This window comes from Aspergillus japonicus (assembly GCF_003184785.1).
Source record: "Aspergillus japonicus CBS 114.51 unplaced genomic scaffold BO86scaffold_2, whole genome shotgun sequence".
NCBI lineage: Eukaryota > Fungi > Ascomycota > Eurotiomycetes > Eurotiales > Aspergillaceae > Aspergillus > Aspergillus japonicus.
In genome coordinates, this window is record NW_020291639.1 from 65486 (window position 1) to 80922 (window position 15437).

Below are 15437 nucleotides of genomic sequence, written 5' to 3' on the forward strand. Positions count from 1 at the left end.
CTCACAGCCGCATCCACCAATACTCACCTGTCCACATGTCCAGATGACAACCACGTTTTCAAAAAAGCGAACTATCAGCGGAACAGCAACAGTCCGAGTCGATTTTAAATCATTTCTCTGACATCTCATCCCAACTGCCTACCGGTCAGTGTGATTCTGTCGGTGCAGAGGGGTTCTTTCGGTAGTGCAGTGAATGGGAAGAGGCGGGGCCAACTAGGGCAAGGCTGGGATGCACTGCACTCAACTTGCCAGACACGCTAATGCAGGTTGGCCAAATTGCACGCCATTCACACATCTTGGGATGATCTTCACGCCAATCACTGTGTCCCACGCTGCCACCCGAGCCCCTCAAGCCCGTATTGATTTCGCATCCTCTGATCCTGCATGTCCGCGGGGCTGTATCTGCAGTCACCTGGCATCGACGCCTCAAAAGCGAGCTCCTTTTGCTTTGGGAACATCATCCCCGCCCGCATTTTGTCTAGAATAGCCTGATAGTCAAGGTTAGATTCGTACATCGGTCAGTAGCCCGTATTGACAGCTGCTTGTAACGAAGGCTGGGGGCTAGAGATATCCCCCGCTGCGAGCCTCCCACTCCCTCCCGCCGCAACTTAATTTCAAGCACATTCCAATCTGCCCCTCAGGAGTCTTACATAATTGTCACCATAATTACCACTCGAAAGCCGAGAAACGAGACCCTTGCTAGAGAGCGCAATCCAGCGACGAGTTCTTGGGGGTCTAGCCATGGGTGCACCAGGTCAAACCCCAACCCGAACCGCCTCGGTGGACTTCATCGACCACCACCTACCCCAAATCAACCCGGTCTTCGACCATCCCGGCATCAGGTATGACTGTAACGAGGGACAGTATGTCTCCCCAACCGCCATTTCCACTAGTCCGATCGAGGACGACATTATCCCGCCGCGACCGGCTCTCCCGCAAGTCGACGCGATGAGATTCTGGTCGGACATTTTTCCGGACTGTATGGTCGAGTTGAAGAAGAAGCAACCCGAGGCTGGGTCCTTGATCACCAAAGGGTGTAGTATTCGCAGCCAATCCGACTGGGAGGGAGTGCGAAGCCAACTCGACAAGGCGCAGAGCCATTATGAGGTGCCGAAGCGGACCACCGCGAAAGGGTTGTTCAAGAAGGCCTATCGCAAAGCGGCGGACCACACGGAGCAAGCGAAGATGGTGAGCAAGCTGCTCGCTCAAGTGGAATACATCTCCCCGTTCATTGCCACCATCGACATCCTGCTGGATGTAAGTAGCCCCGTCTTCTGGTTGGTTCAGACACTGATTGCAGACAGGCAGCAGCATTGGCTTCTAAAGTGCGCGAGAAGGTGACTACGGCGTTCGAGCCTGAGGCGTTGGAAGACGACTTTGAGAGTATCGAGTTCTTCATGGCGACGTTTCCTAGAGACAGAAAGATCCGGAAGACGTCGATCGTCTTGGTGGTCGCAATATTCCAGGCGATCGAGAATGCAATCGCGTTCTTCTTAAGCCACGAGTGTATGAGTTTCTATAGTTATCCAGGTTGACTAGACCACCCGATCACTAACCTCCACATATCTTTAGTCTCGCGTACCTGGCGCAGTCTGGCGCAGGGCAGTGAGTACCAGGACAAGCTCCTGGGCAGCATTGATGTGATCCAGAAGCACAGCTCCAAGCTGGCAAGTCAGGCGCGTAAAGCAGAGATGCACAGCACGCGCGTGGCGCTGGAGGATTTGATCCGGGGAAAGGAGGTCACGGCAGCGGTCACCCTCGCTAATTCGGACAAGTTGGACGAGGCCAAGAAAGACCGCCAGCGCCTGGCAGACCAGCAGATGACCCGGATGCTCAACCATTTGAACGGGTTGTTTCAGGTGGCAGAGCAACGCGAGAAGCAATGGGAGGAAAGAGAGAGGAAGAGGGAGGAGCGGGAGAGACGGAGAGAAGAGATGGCAAGAAGACAGTCGGACGAGACCAACCATCTCCTCGAGCACCTTTGGGGTAGGCTTATTCTGTCAACAGTGCTACGAGTACAGTACCGTTAACCTAGATATCTCCAGATGAATTGAGGAAGCGCAACACCCCAAGTCCCCAGCCTCTGGCACAACCTGTTGCCTGTTCGCCGTGGATGCCGCCAACCACCCAAGTGCCCTCCTATCCCAACTTCCTCGCATTGCCCCAATTTTCCCCAGGCACCTGGTTTCCAGTCCCGCAGTCCATGGCTCCTTCTGCACGAGCCACTCCTGAACCATCCCCTCCAGCAGTTACCGTGGCCGACCTCCTGGCTATGCTCGATGTGACCGCCTCCGAAGCCCAAGACGTGGCCTACATCCTGTCTCATCGCGCGCGCATTGCACCCGCCTCACGACGACGCGCAGAGTCAGCTCTTACAGCAGGTGAATTTCGACGATGGCTGACATACCCCGCATCTCGCGAGCTTCTCATCGAGGGAGACGCCGAGTCCGAGGGCTGCGAGGTCTCCGCTGTCTCTCTCCTTTCCGCGTTGATTTACGCAGCGCTGGAAAGTCAACCAGGACACCTGCGCTTAACCTGGTTCTGCTCTCTTCACGAAGCCGATCACCACAGCAACACCGCACTTGGAAGAGGCGTGACCAAAGCTTTTCTCGCCCAGCTGCTGCGACAGCATACTTTCAACCAGGACACCCTGCAAGAAAGCGAAACCTACCTCCGCGACCCACGGAACCTCAGCACCGATGGGCTGTGCAAGCTGCTCGCCTGGCTGGTGCGTAAACTTCCGAAGGGAGTCAAAGTCATCGTCATCATGGATGAAATCGGATGGTATGAGACGGACGAGCACGAGCGAGACATGCTTCACCTGCTGAAGATGCTGTTGGGGGTATCTCGCGAGAAGTCGGTGGCGTGTCAGGTCAAGGTTCTGGCCACGAGCGCGGAGGTGACGGACACGTTCCATAGCGCGTTCCGAGACGATGATGATTGTTTGCTGGATTTTGATGCGCTGGAGGAAGCTGACGATATCGGGGAGATGGAGCTTGATACGGATTTAATGCGTGGGGACGATACCAGTGAGGAGGAGGATTAATTGCTGCCAGAGGTTGAACAAGCATTGAGGTAGTGACCATAGGCATTAATTTAAGTCTATTTATCATAAGATTATATACAGTCATTGAACTCGCCTCCAGCGAGACCATTTCATCATCATCAATCACCCACCAGTCTAAGCGTTCGTGCCCAAGGCAAACACATTGGCAATTTCGGTCAGGTTCTTGCCCTCGGCCAGCAAGAGGCCCAACAATACGCGCGACTTCTGGGGGTTCAAGTACCCACTGGCGATATGCGTGGCGGTGTCGCTGCTGACATCCGACAGCGGGACCTCGCCGTTCACCGTGCGCATGCTCTGCACCACGGGGATCTCCAGTCGGTTGATGACATCCTCGATGGCGGCGTTGAAGGAGGTGGTGACGCCTCCCGCTCCGGCACCGGCAATCACAATACCCTTGGCACCACTCTCGACGGCATTGTACAGCGTATCGTTGTGCATATCCTCATAGGAGAAGAGAATATCCACGCGGGGGATCTCAGTGATGTTGGCGATGTCGAAGGGCACCTTGCCGGTGGGGGTCACGGGCGGGTAGAAGAAGAAGGGGTTGTTGGAGATCATCTCGCCCAGGAAGCCCATCTCCATGGCCTTGAATGTGTCCATGGTGTTGGCATTGGTCTTGGTGACGTAGTACGCGGAGGCGATGCGGTCGTTCATGACAACCATGGCGCCGCGGTCGCGGGCTTTGGGGGAGGCAGCCACTGTGACGGCCTCGAGCAGGTTGAAGGGCCCATCGGCCGAGATGGCCGTCGAGGGACGCATGGCTCCGACGATGACCACGGGCTTCCCGCAGTTGACCGTCGCGTCCATGAAGAAGGCCGACTCCTCTAGTGTGTCGGTGCCATGGGTGATCACCGCACCCGCCATGGTCGGGTCGTCGCACACCATCCGGGTGATGTCCTTCGACAGGGAGATTAGGATGTCGGAGGTGATGTCCTCGCTGCCGACGTTGGCGACCTGCACGCCAGCCACGTTGGCCACGTCGAGCATGGACGGGACGGCGTCAATGAGGGTCAACACACCCACAGCTCCAGAGGTGTATCCCGTGGTGGCGGTCGAGCTCGAGTCAGAGCCGGCGATGGTTCCTCCTGCAGCGTTGTCAGTTATCGTAGGATATGAGGCAGGATAATGTGGCTTACCCGTAGCAAAGATGGTCACATTGGGCAAGGAAGCGTTCATCTGAGTGAAGTTCAAGCCATTGGAGTTGGTGAAGACATATGTCGTGCTGTTGCTGTCACGAGCATGGAGGAGAGGCGAAGCCGACGCCAGGGTCGCCAACGCGGAGAGCACAACAGACTTGATGGCCATGATTCTTGTGGAAGATCGATGATCGTGATGAAGAAAGCAGGTTATCAGCGAGACTTGCATGCATTTTATACTTACCTCTGCTGTTCATCTTGGCATTATCGCCAGCTATCATTTTTGAGTCTATCTTGGCAATTATCTAAGTGCATGCTTCCTTCTTGAATCTATCCAGCTTGGCAGTTCCGTCTCGCTTGGCGGTTATCTAAGATCAACCATAGGGTTGGCCAATAGCTTCACTATCGCAGCGTGGGGCTGGCTGGGTGCTTTTTGGAGCAGTTGGAGGAGTTGGAGAAGCCGAACCCGATGTCGGATTCCGTTGCGTGGGGACCTTGAGAAGTGCCAGTACTGCCAGTGCAAAGCCTCCAAACAGTCGGAGAAGGCCGGATGGGCAAGGAGCTGATAAGCTGATAAGTTAAGGGTCTTATCAGTCCGACATCGAGATCCAATCCATACACCTGGTTCACCTCAATGGATCAAGATGTTAAGGTTACTGACATGCATTTGTCAAGGCCTCTGGAACAAGCTCTATCTCACTGTTCCATATCTGCATGTTTCTATACCCTTGGATCCTTCCATTCTCCGTCCCACTTTGACATAGCTGCTCAATCTACTGGCTCTCCTGGAGAGATATATTATAGTCCAGAGCACCCGCTGCCTTAGTGCACGGTCAGCCACTGCTTGATAAAGACTTTCCGGGGTGATTTTACTCAAGCAGACCTGTCACGCCCGATGTAAATACTGTTGAAAACATAAATAGAAAGAAGCTTCAATCCGATAAGGGCATCATCGAGAGATCCGGCATAAGCCGAGAGGGTACTGTACTCGTCAACGCGCGGGCGTAGCGCTCGTCACGGTAGTGATCGATGGTGATTACAACTTGGATAGTGAGTACTGAGAATCAACATGAAGCATGTCCTAAGACACTTAGTTAAGGCTCTCTTCAGTATTTTTAGAGTCATTCTAGGGTTGTCTTCCACTGCACGGATGAGATAGAGTGAGGAAGCGGGGTTGTGGCCTCAGGCAGAAAGACAATCAATGATCAATCACATGATGCCAGCGCGGCACCGAACAAACATACAAACATACAAACATGCAAGCATGCAAACATGAAAAAACCAGCAAACAAACAAACCAAAGGTTCAACTTTACTGATCAGCAACTCCAACACTCCAACACTCCAACACTCAAAGCGTCTACATCATTCTGCAAGCAGTTTCATCATCCAACCCAGCAGGTCGAACCAATCCATTGCGATCACTATGCTCTATGCTCTTGCTCTTGCTCATTCTACTTGTTCCTCAAACGAGGACCTTTCGTTCTCTCAAATAAAAGGCAGAATCACCGAGCTGGGATAGTCCCCCCCGCAATGCACATAATGCTTGCCGCGATTTAACTCCTCCTCCGGCCGAGGCTTCGACCACGTCTTGTACTCGGCAATGCTGGGATATTGCCCCGACACCTGCTCCGATGTTAGCTCTGTCCTTCAACTGGAGCAATCAGAATCACCTACCTGAATGCTGATTGACTCTCCCTCATCGAAATCAACCCCCATGGCCCAGATCCCGATCTCCAACTTGACAATCTCGCCCGGCGGAACCTTGTCCTGCTTGTTATGGGGGTGGAACGGAAATTGCGGATGGATACTCTTGGCTGGATCAAATGCGCGATGCGAAGCTCGAAGAATGCCTGTCGATCCGAGGTGCAGATTCAGGCTTGCTTGATCCTCGGTCGGGATCTCCTCAATCGACTGCACCGGGGTCGCGTGGATGGGAAAGTTGAGGTGCATCAGTGGCTTACCATTGCGGTCGAGTTTGCGGAGAATAACGAACACGGTGAAATCGTCGCGGTCCTCGCAGGACATATACAGGATAGCTTTGGGAAGGCCGATCAACCGAGCGGGCTGATCGAAGGTATGGGTGAAGGCGAGGAGGCTGTTGACCTGATCGGAGTCATACGAGAGCTTCTCGTATTGCGTCACTGGGGCGGCGCTTAGTCGGTTTTCGGACAGGAAAAACTCGCGATACTCGGTGGATGGGACGGGGAAATCCGGAAGCTCGATATCGTCAATGGCCTCGCGGTCGCCGAACTGCAGGGCAGACCATCGCACTTTGGGCGTCTTCTCCCAATCATTGGGGATGCCTTTGAGGTAGCGTTCGAAATACTGGAAGAGCTCGTCCAGAGAGTCGGGGCAGCTGTACAGCTCGTACCACTCTTGCTTGCTGCCCCATCGGATCCATTTCTGGTCGTGCGGCAGCTCGAGCCATGCGCGCACGGAACCCATCGTGTGGATGGAACTCACGTCCGAGCCTCGGATGTAGACTGGACACTGAACGCGGGTCAGATCCGCCCGCTTGTCCTCCCAGAACGGACTCGATGTAGAGGAGCGCCGGTACATCTCCTCGAAATCCTCGATTCCAGAATTCTCGTGCCCCCGCACGATCGCACCGGTGATGAGGTCGAAGTTGCTCATGGAGAACCAGCCGCCCCGGCAGAACTGCTCACGGTAGATGTCGCCGGAGCCTTCCCATGGGGCGATCGCTTTGAGAGACGGGGGCTGCTGAGCCGCGATAAACCATTGCGAGATAGCCAGAGCTGAATTGCCCGCCATGCCAATGGAACCGTTGCACCAGTCCATCTTGGCTAGGGCCTCGACTACATCGTACCCATCTTCCGCATCCTGGGAGCCCATCACGCAGATCATGCCGTCGCTGTTGCCCGCTCCCCGCGTGTCGACGCTGACAATGGCATAGCCGCGCGGACACCAGGTCTGTGGATCAAGGCCCTCGAACTTCTCGAGACCACTGAGGTCTGATCGAGGCACGCAGCAATTCCACGTGCACATGGGCAGCATGTCCAGTGCACTGTATTTCTTGCCGTAGAACGACCAGCTTAAGATGGCTGGGACTGGTTCCGTGGTGTCGGCTGGACGGTAGATGTCCGCATACAAACGACAGCCATCGCGCACCACGATTTCGACGTCATGGTCAACCCGGATCGGGCTTTTCAAAGGCTTTGCGTTGAACCCGTTCCAACCGGTAGGGAGGATCTCGGTCTTGCCGGGTTGTGGGCTGATATAGCCATTCTCCCCATCTTGGGGCTGCTTGATGCGTTTGTAGGCGGATTGGACGGGAGGAGGCATTGTAAACGAGCGGTTCAGGTTGTGCTATTCTTGTGGGAGTGACGTACGAGTAGATGGAGCGATGACCTTTGCCAATCATGGTCTCGTATATATATCACGTTGAAAGATGGGGGAGGTGTTGCGGATCATCCCCCATCGTAGGTATCCCCGTATCCCCGCATTACCTCCCTCCTTGGCATAGACCTCCGAGGTTGCTCGGGCCAAGGTCAGGGATGTTCGGGGGTCAAGCGCCCGCACCTTCGGCGGCCATTGTATGTCCCCCCCCCGCCGAGGATACACCCAAGACGTGCCCCGAGGCAGCCCCGAGACCACCGAGACAGTGCCAAGTCCGCGGAGAGCCTCGGGGCATACGAGATGCTGAGTCTCGGCGCGTTTACTTAAGTGTTCATCTTTTGTCTTCTCGTTCCAAGCACCAAACCAGCAACTTCAGTCCAAGTCCACATTCCCGAGCACAATCAACCAGAAAGTCAGCCATGTCTACCACTATCACCGAAATCCAAGAGAAGGCCGCTCAGACCAACGAATCCTTCACCATCAAAGACTTGGTCGATTTCTCCGGCCGCACCTACGGTGACTGGCGCGATGAGTTCCACCAAAATGGCTGTGTCGTGATAAAGAACGTTATCAGTCCAGATCGGGCCAAGTATTACTGTGACAAGCAGATCGAGTGGCTGAAAAAGTTCGACTTGGGATTTGACGAGAAGGACGAGAGCACTTGGACCACCGATCATCTCCCGATCAGCTTCAAGGGAGGGTAAGTCTTTGTCTCCGTCTTGTGTAGATGAGTATGCGTCCTAAGCAGCCCTGGCACAGGATGTACTATGCGTACGCCGCCACCCACGAAAAGATGGCATGGGAAGCCCGCACCGAGCCGGCGGTGGTCAAGATCTTTGAGGACCTGTGGGAAACGAAAGAGCTGCTCTGCTCCTTCGACGGCATGAACATCTCCTTACCCCGCCGCAAGGATCTCAACTGGAGCCCATGGCCGCACTGTGACCAGAACCCCGACCGAAAAGGGTCAGTCCACCTGCTTCCAAGTTCTTGCACATTCGCCCTCCCACACCCCGCAAACTAACCTCCCCGCAGAATGCAAGCCGTCCAAGGCCTCCTCAACTTTGCCCCGAACGGCCCCAAGGACGGAGGCCTCATGCTGATGAAGGGCTCCGCCAAGCTCTTCGACGAGTTCTTTGCGCAGAAGCGCGACCAGTACGACCACGAGGATGCACCTCCCCCGGAGCTGAAGTATATGGACCTGTTTCTGTTCCACGACCGCGACCTCGAGTGGTTCAAGGAGCGCGGCTGCGAAATGATCAAGGTCAACATGGAGCCCGGGGACTTTGTTCTTTGGGATTCGCGCACCATGCACTACGCCTGCCTGCCGGAAGGCGACCAGATCCGACACGTGCAGTACATCTGCATGACGCCGCGGCGATTCGCCACCCCGCGGGCGCTGGAGCTGAAGAAATTCTGCTTTGAGAATTTCGTTGGTACCACCCACTGGCCACACTGGTAGGTTTCAATGTGCTTTGAACCTGATATGGAGACTGACAGTGTAATAGCAACATCCGACCAGCGGCCGAGAAGCCCATGCGAGATGGCCAGGTGTGCCCCAAAGACCGCACTGAGCCATTCGAGAAGCCGGTTATCACGGAGCAGGTGCTGAAATTAGCTGGTGTCAAGAAATATTAGATCGTATTGGTCGAAGTCTTAAATTACATTTACGCAATACCAGAATGTGATTGAAGTTATGTTGAACATTACCTACGTCCGAGTAACGAACAACTTGTAGCCCCTGGGTGTCATCTGTATGCATGCGACATCCTTCGAGTCCCCTCCTCAAACCTGCTCACGACCACATTTTGAGATCATGGTGATATCGATGAATGCGTGCGCATGTCTTGTGGAAATTGCCCCCTTCGTGCTCATGAACTCTCCGAAACCTTGCTGGAGCTCTCGAACGAGAGCTGACAAGCGAGCAACAAAGTTCCCCCGAAGGTTCGTCGTCCCAACCTCGGTGCCCCCCGAAACGATGCATACAGAACTACCGAGCTCCTGCACATCGATGAGGTCCCGAGTCCGGGGTAGCTTCCCCGCAGAGCCAAGCCAGCTGTCGTCTGGAGTTGCCTAAGCTACCGTCTATACCATTGCACACGGGAAAAATGGTATATAACGACAGAAGAAAGTGAGGGGAGGGGACATCTCATTAACGCTCAAAGTCATACTATCATCTCACCGTCTACAATTCCACCCTCTCAGCAACCGGCCGTCATGGCAGCAGCCAAGACCACCGACAAATCGTGCATCAGCCACGTCGAGGATATTGAAGAGGGCCACATGGGCGACAAGCCTGATGCGGTGACGGGAACTGTCAAGCTCACCGAGGGCTCGATTGTGTACATCCCCACTCCCACCGCGGATCCTCAAGGTAGTCATCCCCTACTGTCACCATGCTGCGACGTGGGAGGGCTGACCCGGATAGATCCTCTCAATATGCCAAGATGGCAGAAGATGGTGATACTAGTGGTGATCTCAATCTGTGAGTCCGGCCTCATCAGGTCCGTTGATTGTCAGCTGATATCCTCTAGTCTCAACGCTAGGGCTGGCCCTTGTGTCTGGGTTTGGCGGTCTATTGGGGTTCTACATCCCCGAGTACAGCGCTGTCGGCAAAGGATACGATGATATCACCCATCTGATGACATATCCTACCCTGTTCATGCAAGTGCACCGTTACATCTCTATTATAACGACGACCGCTAACGCAGGATGCTGCACAGGGGCATCGGCAATCTCATCGGCATGCCCCTGGCAATAGGCGTGGGTCGACGGATCGTCCTCCTAGGATCGACTGTCATTCTCGTCATCGGAGCAGTTCTCTGTGCCACGGCCAAAGACTTCGAGTGGCACTTATCCTCGCGGATGGTGGTGGGCCTTGCAGCTGGGCAGAGTGAAGCCCTAGTTCCCATGATTACGCAGGTCAGATCCTACCATCGTCGAGTCTGGGCACTTTGCTGACATGAGAGCACAATGGGCCGGATAGGAGATCTTCTTTCTGCACGAGCGGAGCAAGGCCCTGATGGGCCAGATGGCCATCCAGGTGACTCTCACCTCTGTGTGGGTGTTGTGTGCCTCCCCCATCGCAGAGGCCATCACGCCACAGTGGTGGTATGGGCTGGGCGCTGCTCTGGCCGGCGTGCTTCTTGTGCTGGCTTTCTGCTTCCTACCTGAAACCAAGTATGAACGGTCGGCCAGCTCCTACCAGGGCGAGGGGCCATCCGAGGATGCGAAAGTGGGGAATCAAACCACAGAAACCTGCACCGAGCGTCCACCGCTGGACTTCGACACTTACGCACCCCGAACGTGGAAGTCCGATCTCCGACTGTGGGTTGGCAGTCCAGACTGGCCAAAGGTTTTGGAAGTCTTCCGGGTAAGGATCAATCCATTCACACATGGTGAGCTGCTCTAACAATAGTGCATAGCAAACCTTCTCGCTCTTGCTCTTCCCCAACGTCCTCTGGGCTCTTCTCCTCAACGGCCTCACCATCGGCGTCAACGTCGCCATCGGCACGACCTACAGCACCATCCTCTCGGCAGCCCCATACAACTGGCCCGACAGCAGCGCCAGCTACGTCAACTGCGGACAGATTATCGTGGCGCTGATTGCCCTCCCACTGCTGGGCCACGGCTCGGACTGGCTGATCCGGTACTTCGCCCAGCGCAACGGAGGCCTCCACGAGCCGGAGACGCGCATCATCCCATTGATCCTCCCCATCATCGTCGGGGTGCTCACCGCTGTGTTCTACGGTCAAGGCGCCGCCCACCCGGATGAGTATCACTGGTTCATCTACGCGTGGACAGTCGCCGCGTACTACTTCTGCTTCGTTGGGGCCAACATCGTGGCCATCACCTATCTGCTGGACAGCTACCCGACCCGTGCCGGCCCTCTGCTGGTGATTATCTGTGCATTTCGGGGGATCATCTCCTTTGGAACGAGCTATGGAGTTGCACCGTTCATTGAGCGGAATGGCTACGATGGGACGTTCGGGACGTTTGCGGGGTTGACGGGGGGATTGGGGTTGTTGGGCGTGCCGGTATTCATCTGGGGCAAGCGCATTCGGCAGTTTACCGGGCGGTTCATTAAGGATTAGAGTTGCGACTTGGATTTGGTACTGTCCTTGTTATGGTTAGGAAGGTAGTTGCAGAGTAGTCCCGGCCATGTAAGTGAAGCGATAATGCGTGCTTGTTATACACTTCAGTATGAAGAAGATGGATTCTATCTCATCTATCGCGAGGTGTATGTACAATTCTCCAGTCGTGAAAACCACCGTGGCTCCCCTTGAATAGTATATACATAAGTACTGGCCATGCTATAGCCGAGCAAGTCACCGTACAAGCCAGCGTGTGGGAGGTATAAGTGCTATGTAGGGCGGGTGTCCCACTTGACCAGTACTTCAAACCAGGACTCCGACATCCCGTAGGCGCCATGATTGCTGGGCTGCATGTTTCTGAGAAGAGCTCATTTGACTCGCGCTGTTCGTTCCTACCTGCATGGACATAGACAAGTTTCACTGATGCTTGGGTATTGAAGGATGACTTCACTTCGTATAATCTCATGCGCAGCTCAGCGTGACTCAGTTCGATCCAGCTCCAATGCAGTTGAATTCCATCCACATTGACGGCCAATGCCCATCGTAATGTCGGAGATGGTTGTGCAGTCTCTGGGGCTTGGTCCGAGGTGCAACCTCGTTGACCCTTCCAGCCGCAGCAATAGCATTATGGGTCGAGTCCAGGTCTGCGAGTTGTTTTGAGATCCAGGCCCTCGTGTCCACTAAACTAGCAAGATCAATCCCCGTCTCAATACCGGCATTGTGAAACATGTATGCGACATCTTCCGTCGCGACATTCCCCTTGGCACCCGGAGCGAAAGGACAGCCCCCGAGTCCCGCGACACTGCTGTCGAACACGCGCACGCCGCACGTATACGCCTCCCAGACATTGGCGACTCCGCGACCGTACGTGTCATGGAAATGTCCGGCCAGACGGCTGACCGAAATACCCGCGTCTGTCAGGTACCGGATCAGACTGCGGACCGTTGCGGGCGAGCCGACGCCCAGCGTGTCGCCCAGGCTGACCTCGTAGCAGCCTGCGTCGAGCAGGGCTCCAACGCAGCGGAGTACAGCCGCCGGGGAGGTGAGCCCATCAAAGGGGTCGGAGAAGATGCAGGATACGTAGCTGGAGCTGTCAGTGCCATGCTGGAAAGAAATATTCTCAGCAAGCGCCGCTTACCCTCTCACGGCCAAGCCCGCAGCGATGGCGTGGGATGCGACCTCCCTTGCTCTCTCGATCCCCTGCCCGACCGTACAGTTGATGTTGGCGCGGCTGAACCCCTCCGTTGCGCTGATGAACACGGCGACCTCTTTGACGTCCAGCGAATGCGCAATCTCGAATCCCCTGAGATTGGGGACCAGGACCGGCAGTCGCAGGTGCGGATCGCTCGCCAAGCTTCGAATCAAGGAATGCTGCAGGAGATCGCGACAGTCGGCCAACTGGGGGATCTTCCGGGGCGAGACCACCGATGTTAGTTCTATGCTCTTCAATCCGGCGTGGTGCAGTCGCTGGATTAGGTCCAGCTTGGTGGAGGTGGGGATGTGCGTGGCGATATTCTGGAGTCCATCACGGGGCCCGACCTCGACAATTCTCACGGTGGGAGAGGTGGGTGGCATTTTGAGAGGAGTTTCATCGAGTCGTAAGTGGTTGAGACTTCAGGCTGGATGAATTTGATGCATGGCCGTTGCTGGCAAGGTATATAGATAGGATGCACCAGAGGTGTGAACCGAGGTTGAAGGAAGGACCGAGGGTGAGGGTGAGGGTGAGGGTTTGGAGGGCGCATGCCCTTATAAAGACTCTGTTTGTCTGACTCCGAGGCACATTCCAAGTTCCGTTCCAAGTTCCGTTCCCAGTTCCAACTCCGTCCGACTCCTTGCGGGATAAGGTATTTAATCATAAATTAATACAGAGAGAATACCGTGCCAAGCGTAAGCTACACCTCTCGGTCCAATCTGAAGCAGCAGTTTCGGACCAACAGGATTGACCGAGGAAATGGATTTACACGGTCGCAGTCAGCCTGACTGTTCGGAGCATTCACCAGTTCAATGACGCAGTTAACCCCAGTCTACCTGGAGGTATAGTAATCTGCTTACTGTATAGAGACACCCACTCATGATTGCCGTTGTATTACTCCTGAAACTCCAGCTGGGGCGCCTTACGACTCCCTGCAGTCGACCGAGTTGTACCCCGCCACTTCCCCATAGCGTTCCTGGCGTACTGATAGCATGCGCCATCAGTTGCTCCTCGATCTCGCGAGAGTAACATGATCAGTGTACTGTATGTACTGTACATACCTCGGATGATCAGATTCCTAATACGACCGGGGATGACCGCATACCCCGCGTCATGCAGCACCGCCGCAGAGTACACCATCAGCGTCTCGGCGCATGACCTCCTTTGTTTTGGCTTATCGGTAGTCACGTCAATACCCCTTTTGCAAGTTGAACCCACCGGTGCAGAGCTCGCTGTGCTGCCCGCGCGCCCCGTGCGATGGGTCAATCACCTTGGCCGCGGTATGGGGATGACTCTGCTCCGGTGTCATCCAGGCCCGTCACAAATGTGACCGAAGTGACCGAAGTGACGAAGTTGTCTCGGTAATTCCGTACGCGATCAGCATCTTGTTGATGCCAATCTCCGTACGGAGTCGCGCCAGCAACTCTGGGACCAGCTCAACCTGGAGGCTAGCCCGGTGCGCCGACAACGGGGCTTCTGGCCACGCATTTGAGCCAATAATTGATTTCAAGATCTCTGTTCGAGCCAAAAGCACAGTGGCGCATATACCTGAGGTGAAATGCAGGTTGAGATCGTATTTAGGGGAGATGGACCGGGCGACTCCGGCTTGGTCCATTGTTCCTGCCTGGCGCTGCATTGCGGGTGATACCCATGACCACCACTCGTTGCAGCTCTCTGAGCTATATGCTTGTGTTTGCTGTAGGTGAGACGGACTGAGTGCCGGGCAGGTCATGACCACTGCCTGCTTCGCACGATGGTGAGATTCTCGCTCATTGGTTAGTCGGCGTATCGTGTTGGTCCAGAGTGCGGACTCAGTAGGGCCGTGGTGGGTGCCTTTCCTACATGAACAGAGTGAGAGAGCAGAACAACCAAATAAAATCAAATTCGAATTCATGACCAGATGCATCGGCTGGCACGAACATGATATAGTTCCCTGCAATATCTGGGGCTGCGGGCCCGACAGGGCGGGGAGATCTCTCCCCTATCGGTCCGAGACCCTAGTCAATACTCCGAGGCCGCATTTGATCGGGCATTTGCTTTCTTCCGCCCAATCCAAATGTGGATCAACATGCTTGTTACTTTATATTACACATCGATCTTGAGATTCAGGGAGCCTTGTTGTGGAAGTTGTTAGGATACCTCGGATTGGATAACTAGAGTCCTGTAGCCGTCCGGGCTGCGACGGTACATCCACAACTGTGTTGGTAGGATGCAAGTTCATAAAGATCTCACAGTTCATTACTACCGCGCACCGATATCGCTCTTCACCGTTATCATGTAATGGAGAATCTGCTGCTCGAGCCCTCAGCCCCGCTGCTGATATGATAGGGTCCGAAATCGGCTTCAATCAACTGCCGCGCAGGTTGAAATCAGCCGCGAAGCCCTACATTGGCCAGGCCCCTGGCCATGCTGTCTATAATCTTTCACAAGCCATGGTTTACTTCCCTTCGACAACCAGGCTAATCCAAGAAGTTCCCACCCAATGATTCCAGGTGGACTAGGCAGCTGAGTACCGCGATTCGTGTCAATGTACAATATTGTAAAACCTGGGGTTGCGAATGCCATATCCCGATGATTGACGTCATGCGATTT

The 15437-nt window shown here is 54.9% G+C and overlaps 7 protein-coding genes across 7 annotated transcripts; 3 read left to right on the forward strand and 4 right to left on the reverse strand.

Annotated features, from left to right (window-relative positions):
• Window positions 1-530: 530 nt before the first annotated feature.
• BO86DRAFT_428492 (uncharacterized protein) lies at window positions 531-3046 on the forward strand (the record flags this gene model as incomplete). Its single annotated transcript, XM_025675588.1, has 4 exons — window positions 531-1257; window positions 1305-1506; window positions 1573-1986; window positions 2046-3046. Exons 1-4 carry the CDS (start codon window positions 742-744, stop codon window positions 3044-3046), a joined length of 2133 nt encoding a protein of 710 aa, XP_025532638.1. The 5' UTR covers window positions 531-741.
• A 134-nt stretch (window positions 3047-3180) lies between these two features.
• On the reverse strand, window positions 3181-4372 carry BO86DRAFT_428494 (asparaginase ahrA; the record flags this gene model as incomplete). The annotated part of the gene is made up of 2 exons (XM_025675589.1): window positions 3181-4152; window positions 4204-4372. 2 exons carry the CDS (start codon window positions 4370-4372, stop codon window positions 3182-3184), a joined length of 1140 nt encoding a protein of 379 aa, XP_025532639.1.
• Window positions 4373-5690: 1318 nt separating this feature from the next.
• On the reverse strand, window positions 5691-7508 carry BO86DRAFT_301349 (CocE/NonD family hydrolase; the record flags this gene model as incomplete). The annotated part of the gene is made up of 2 exons (XM_025667485.1): window positions 5691-5828; window positions 5880-7508. The coding sequence occupies 2 exons, from the start codon at window positions 7506-7508 to the stop codon at window positions 5691-5693; spliced, it is 1767 nt and encodes a 588-aa protein (XP_025532640.1).
• A 473-nt stretch (window positions 7509-7981) lies between these two features.
• Window positions 7982-9197, forward strand: BO86DRAFT_414831 (Clavaminate synthase-like protein; the record flags this gene model as incomplete). The annotated part of the gene is made up of 4 exons (XM_025674871.1): window positions 7982-8262; window positions 8322-8525; window positions 8595-9017; window positions 9068-9197. 4 exons carry the CDS (start codon window positions 7982-7984, stop codon window positions 9195-9197), a joined length of 1038 nt encoding a protein of 345 aa, XP_025532641.1.
• Window positions 9198-9776: 579 nt separating this feature from the next.
• BO86DRAFT_428502 (putative MFS transporter) lies at window positions 9777-11719 on the forward strand (the record flags this gene model as incomplete). Its single annotated transcript, XM_025675590.1, has 6 exons — window positions 9777-9933; window positions 9988-10044; window positions 10094-10217; window positions 10283-10481; window positions 10546-10932; window positions 10985-11719. 6 exons carry the CDS (start codon window positions 9777-9779, stop codon window positions 11651-11653), a joined length of 1593 nt encoding a protein of 530 aa, XP_025532642.1. The 3' UTR covers window positions 11654-11719.
• A 74-nt stretch (window positions 11720-11793) lies between these two features.
• On the reverse strand, window positions 11794-13412 carry BO86DRAFT_405726 (hydroxymethylglutaryl-CoA lyase). The gene is made up of 2 exons (XM_025674116.1): window positions 12792-13412; window positions 11794-12737 (listed from the first exon to the last, which is right to left on the reverse strand). Exons 1-2 carry the CDS (start codon window positions 13226-13228, stop codon window positions 12137-12139), a joined length of 1038 nt encoding a protein of 345 aa, XP_025532643.1. The 5' UTR covers window positions 13229-13412; the 3' UTR covers window positions 11794-12136.
• Window positions 13413-13943: 531 nt separating this feature from the next.
• On the reverse strand, window positions 13944-14496 carry BO86DRAFT_384829 (uncharacterized protein). The gene has a single exon (XM_025670966.1). It carries the CDS (start codon window positions 14458-14460, stop codon window positions 14164-14166), a length of 297 nt encoding a protein of 98 aa, XP_025532644.1. The 5' UTR covers window positions 14461-14496; the 3' UTR covers window positions 13944-14163.
• Between the last annotated feature and the right edge of the window lie 941 nt (window positions 14497-15437).

Bases quoted from the DNA above. Each gene is read 5' to 3' on its own strand.
- BO86DRAFT_384829 (XM_025670966.1), bottom strand. From the start codon at position 14,460: ATGGACCAAGCCGGAGTCGCCCGGTCCATCTCCCCTAAATACGATCTC.
- BO86DRAFT_405726 (XM_025674116.1), bottom strand. From the start codon at position 13,228: ATGCCACCCACCTCTCCCACCGTGAGAATTGTCGAGGTCGGGCCCCGT. The intron at 12,738-12,791 runs GTAAGCGGCGCT...TGACAGCTCCAG, and splicing joins GCGGGCTTGGCCGTGAGAGG to CTACGTATCCTGCATCTTCT.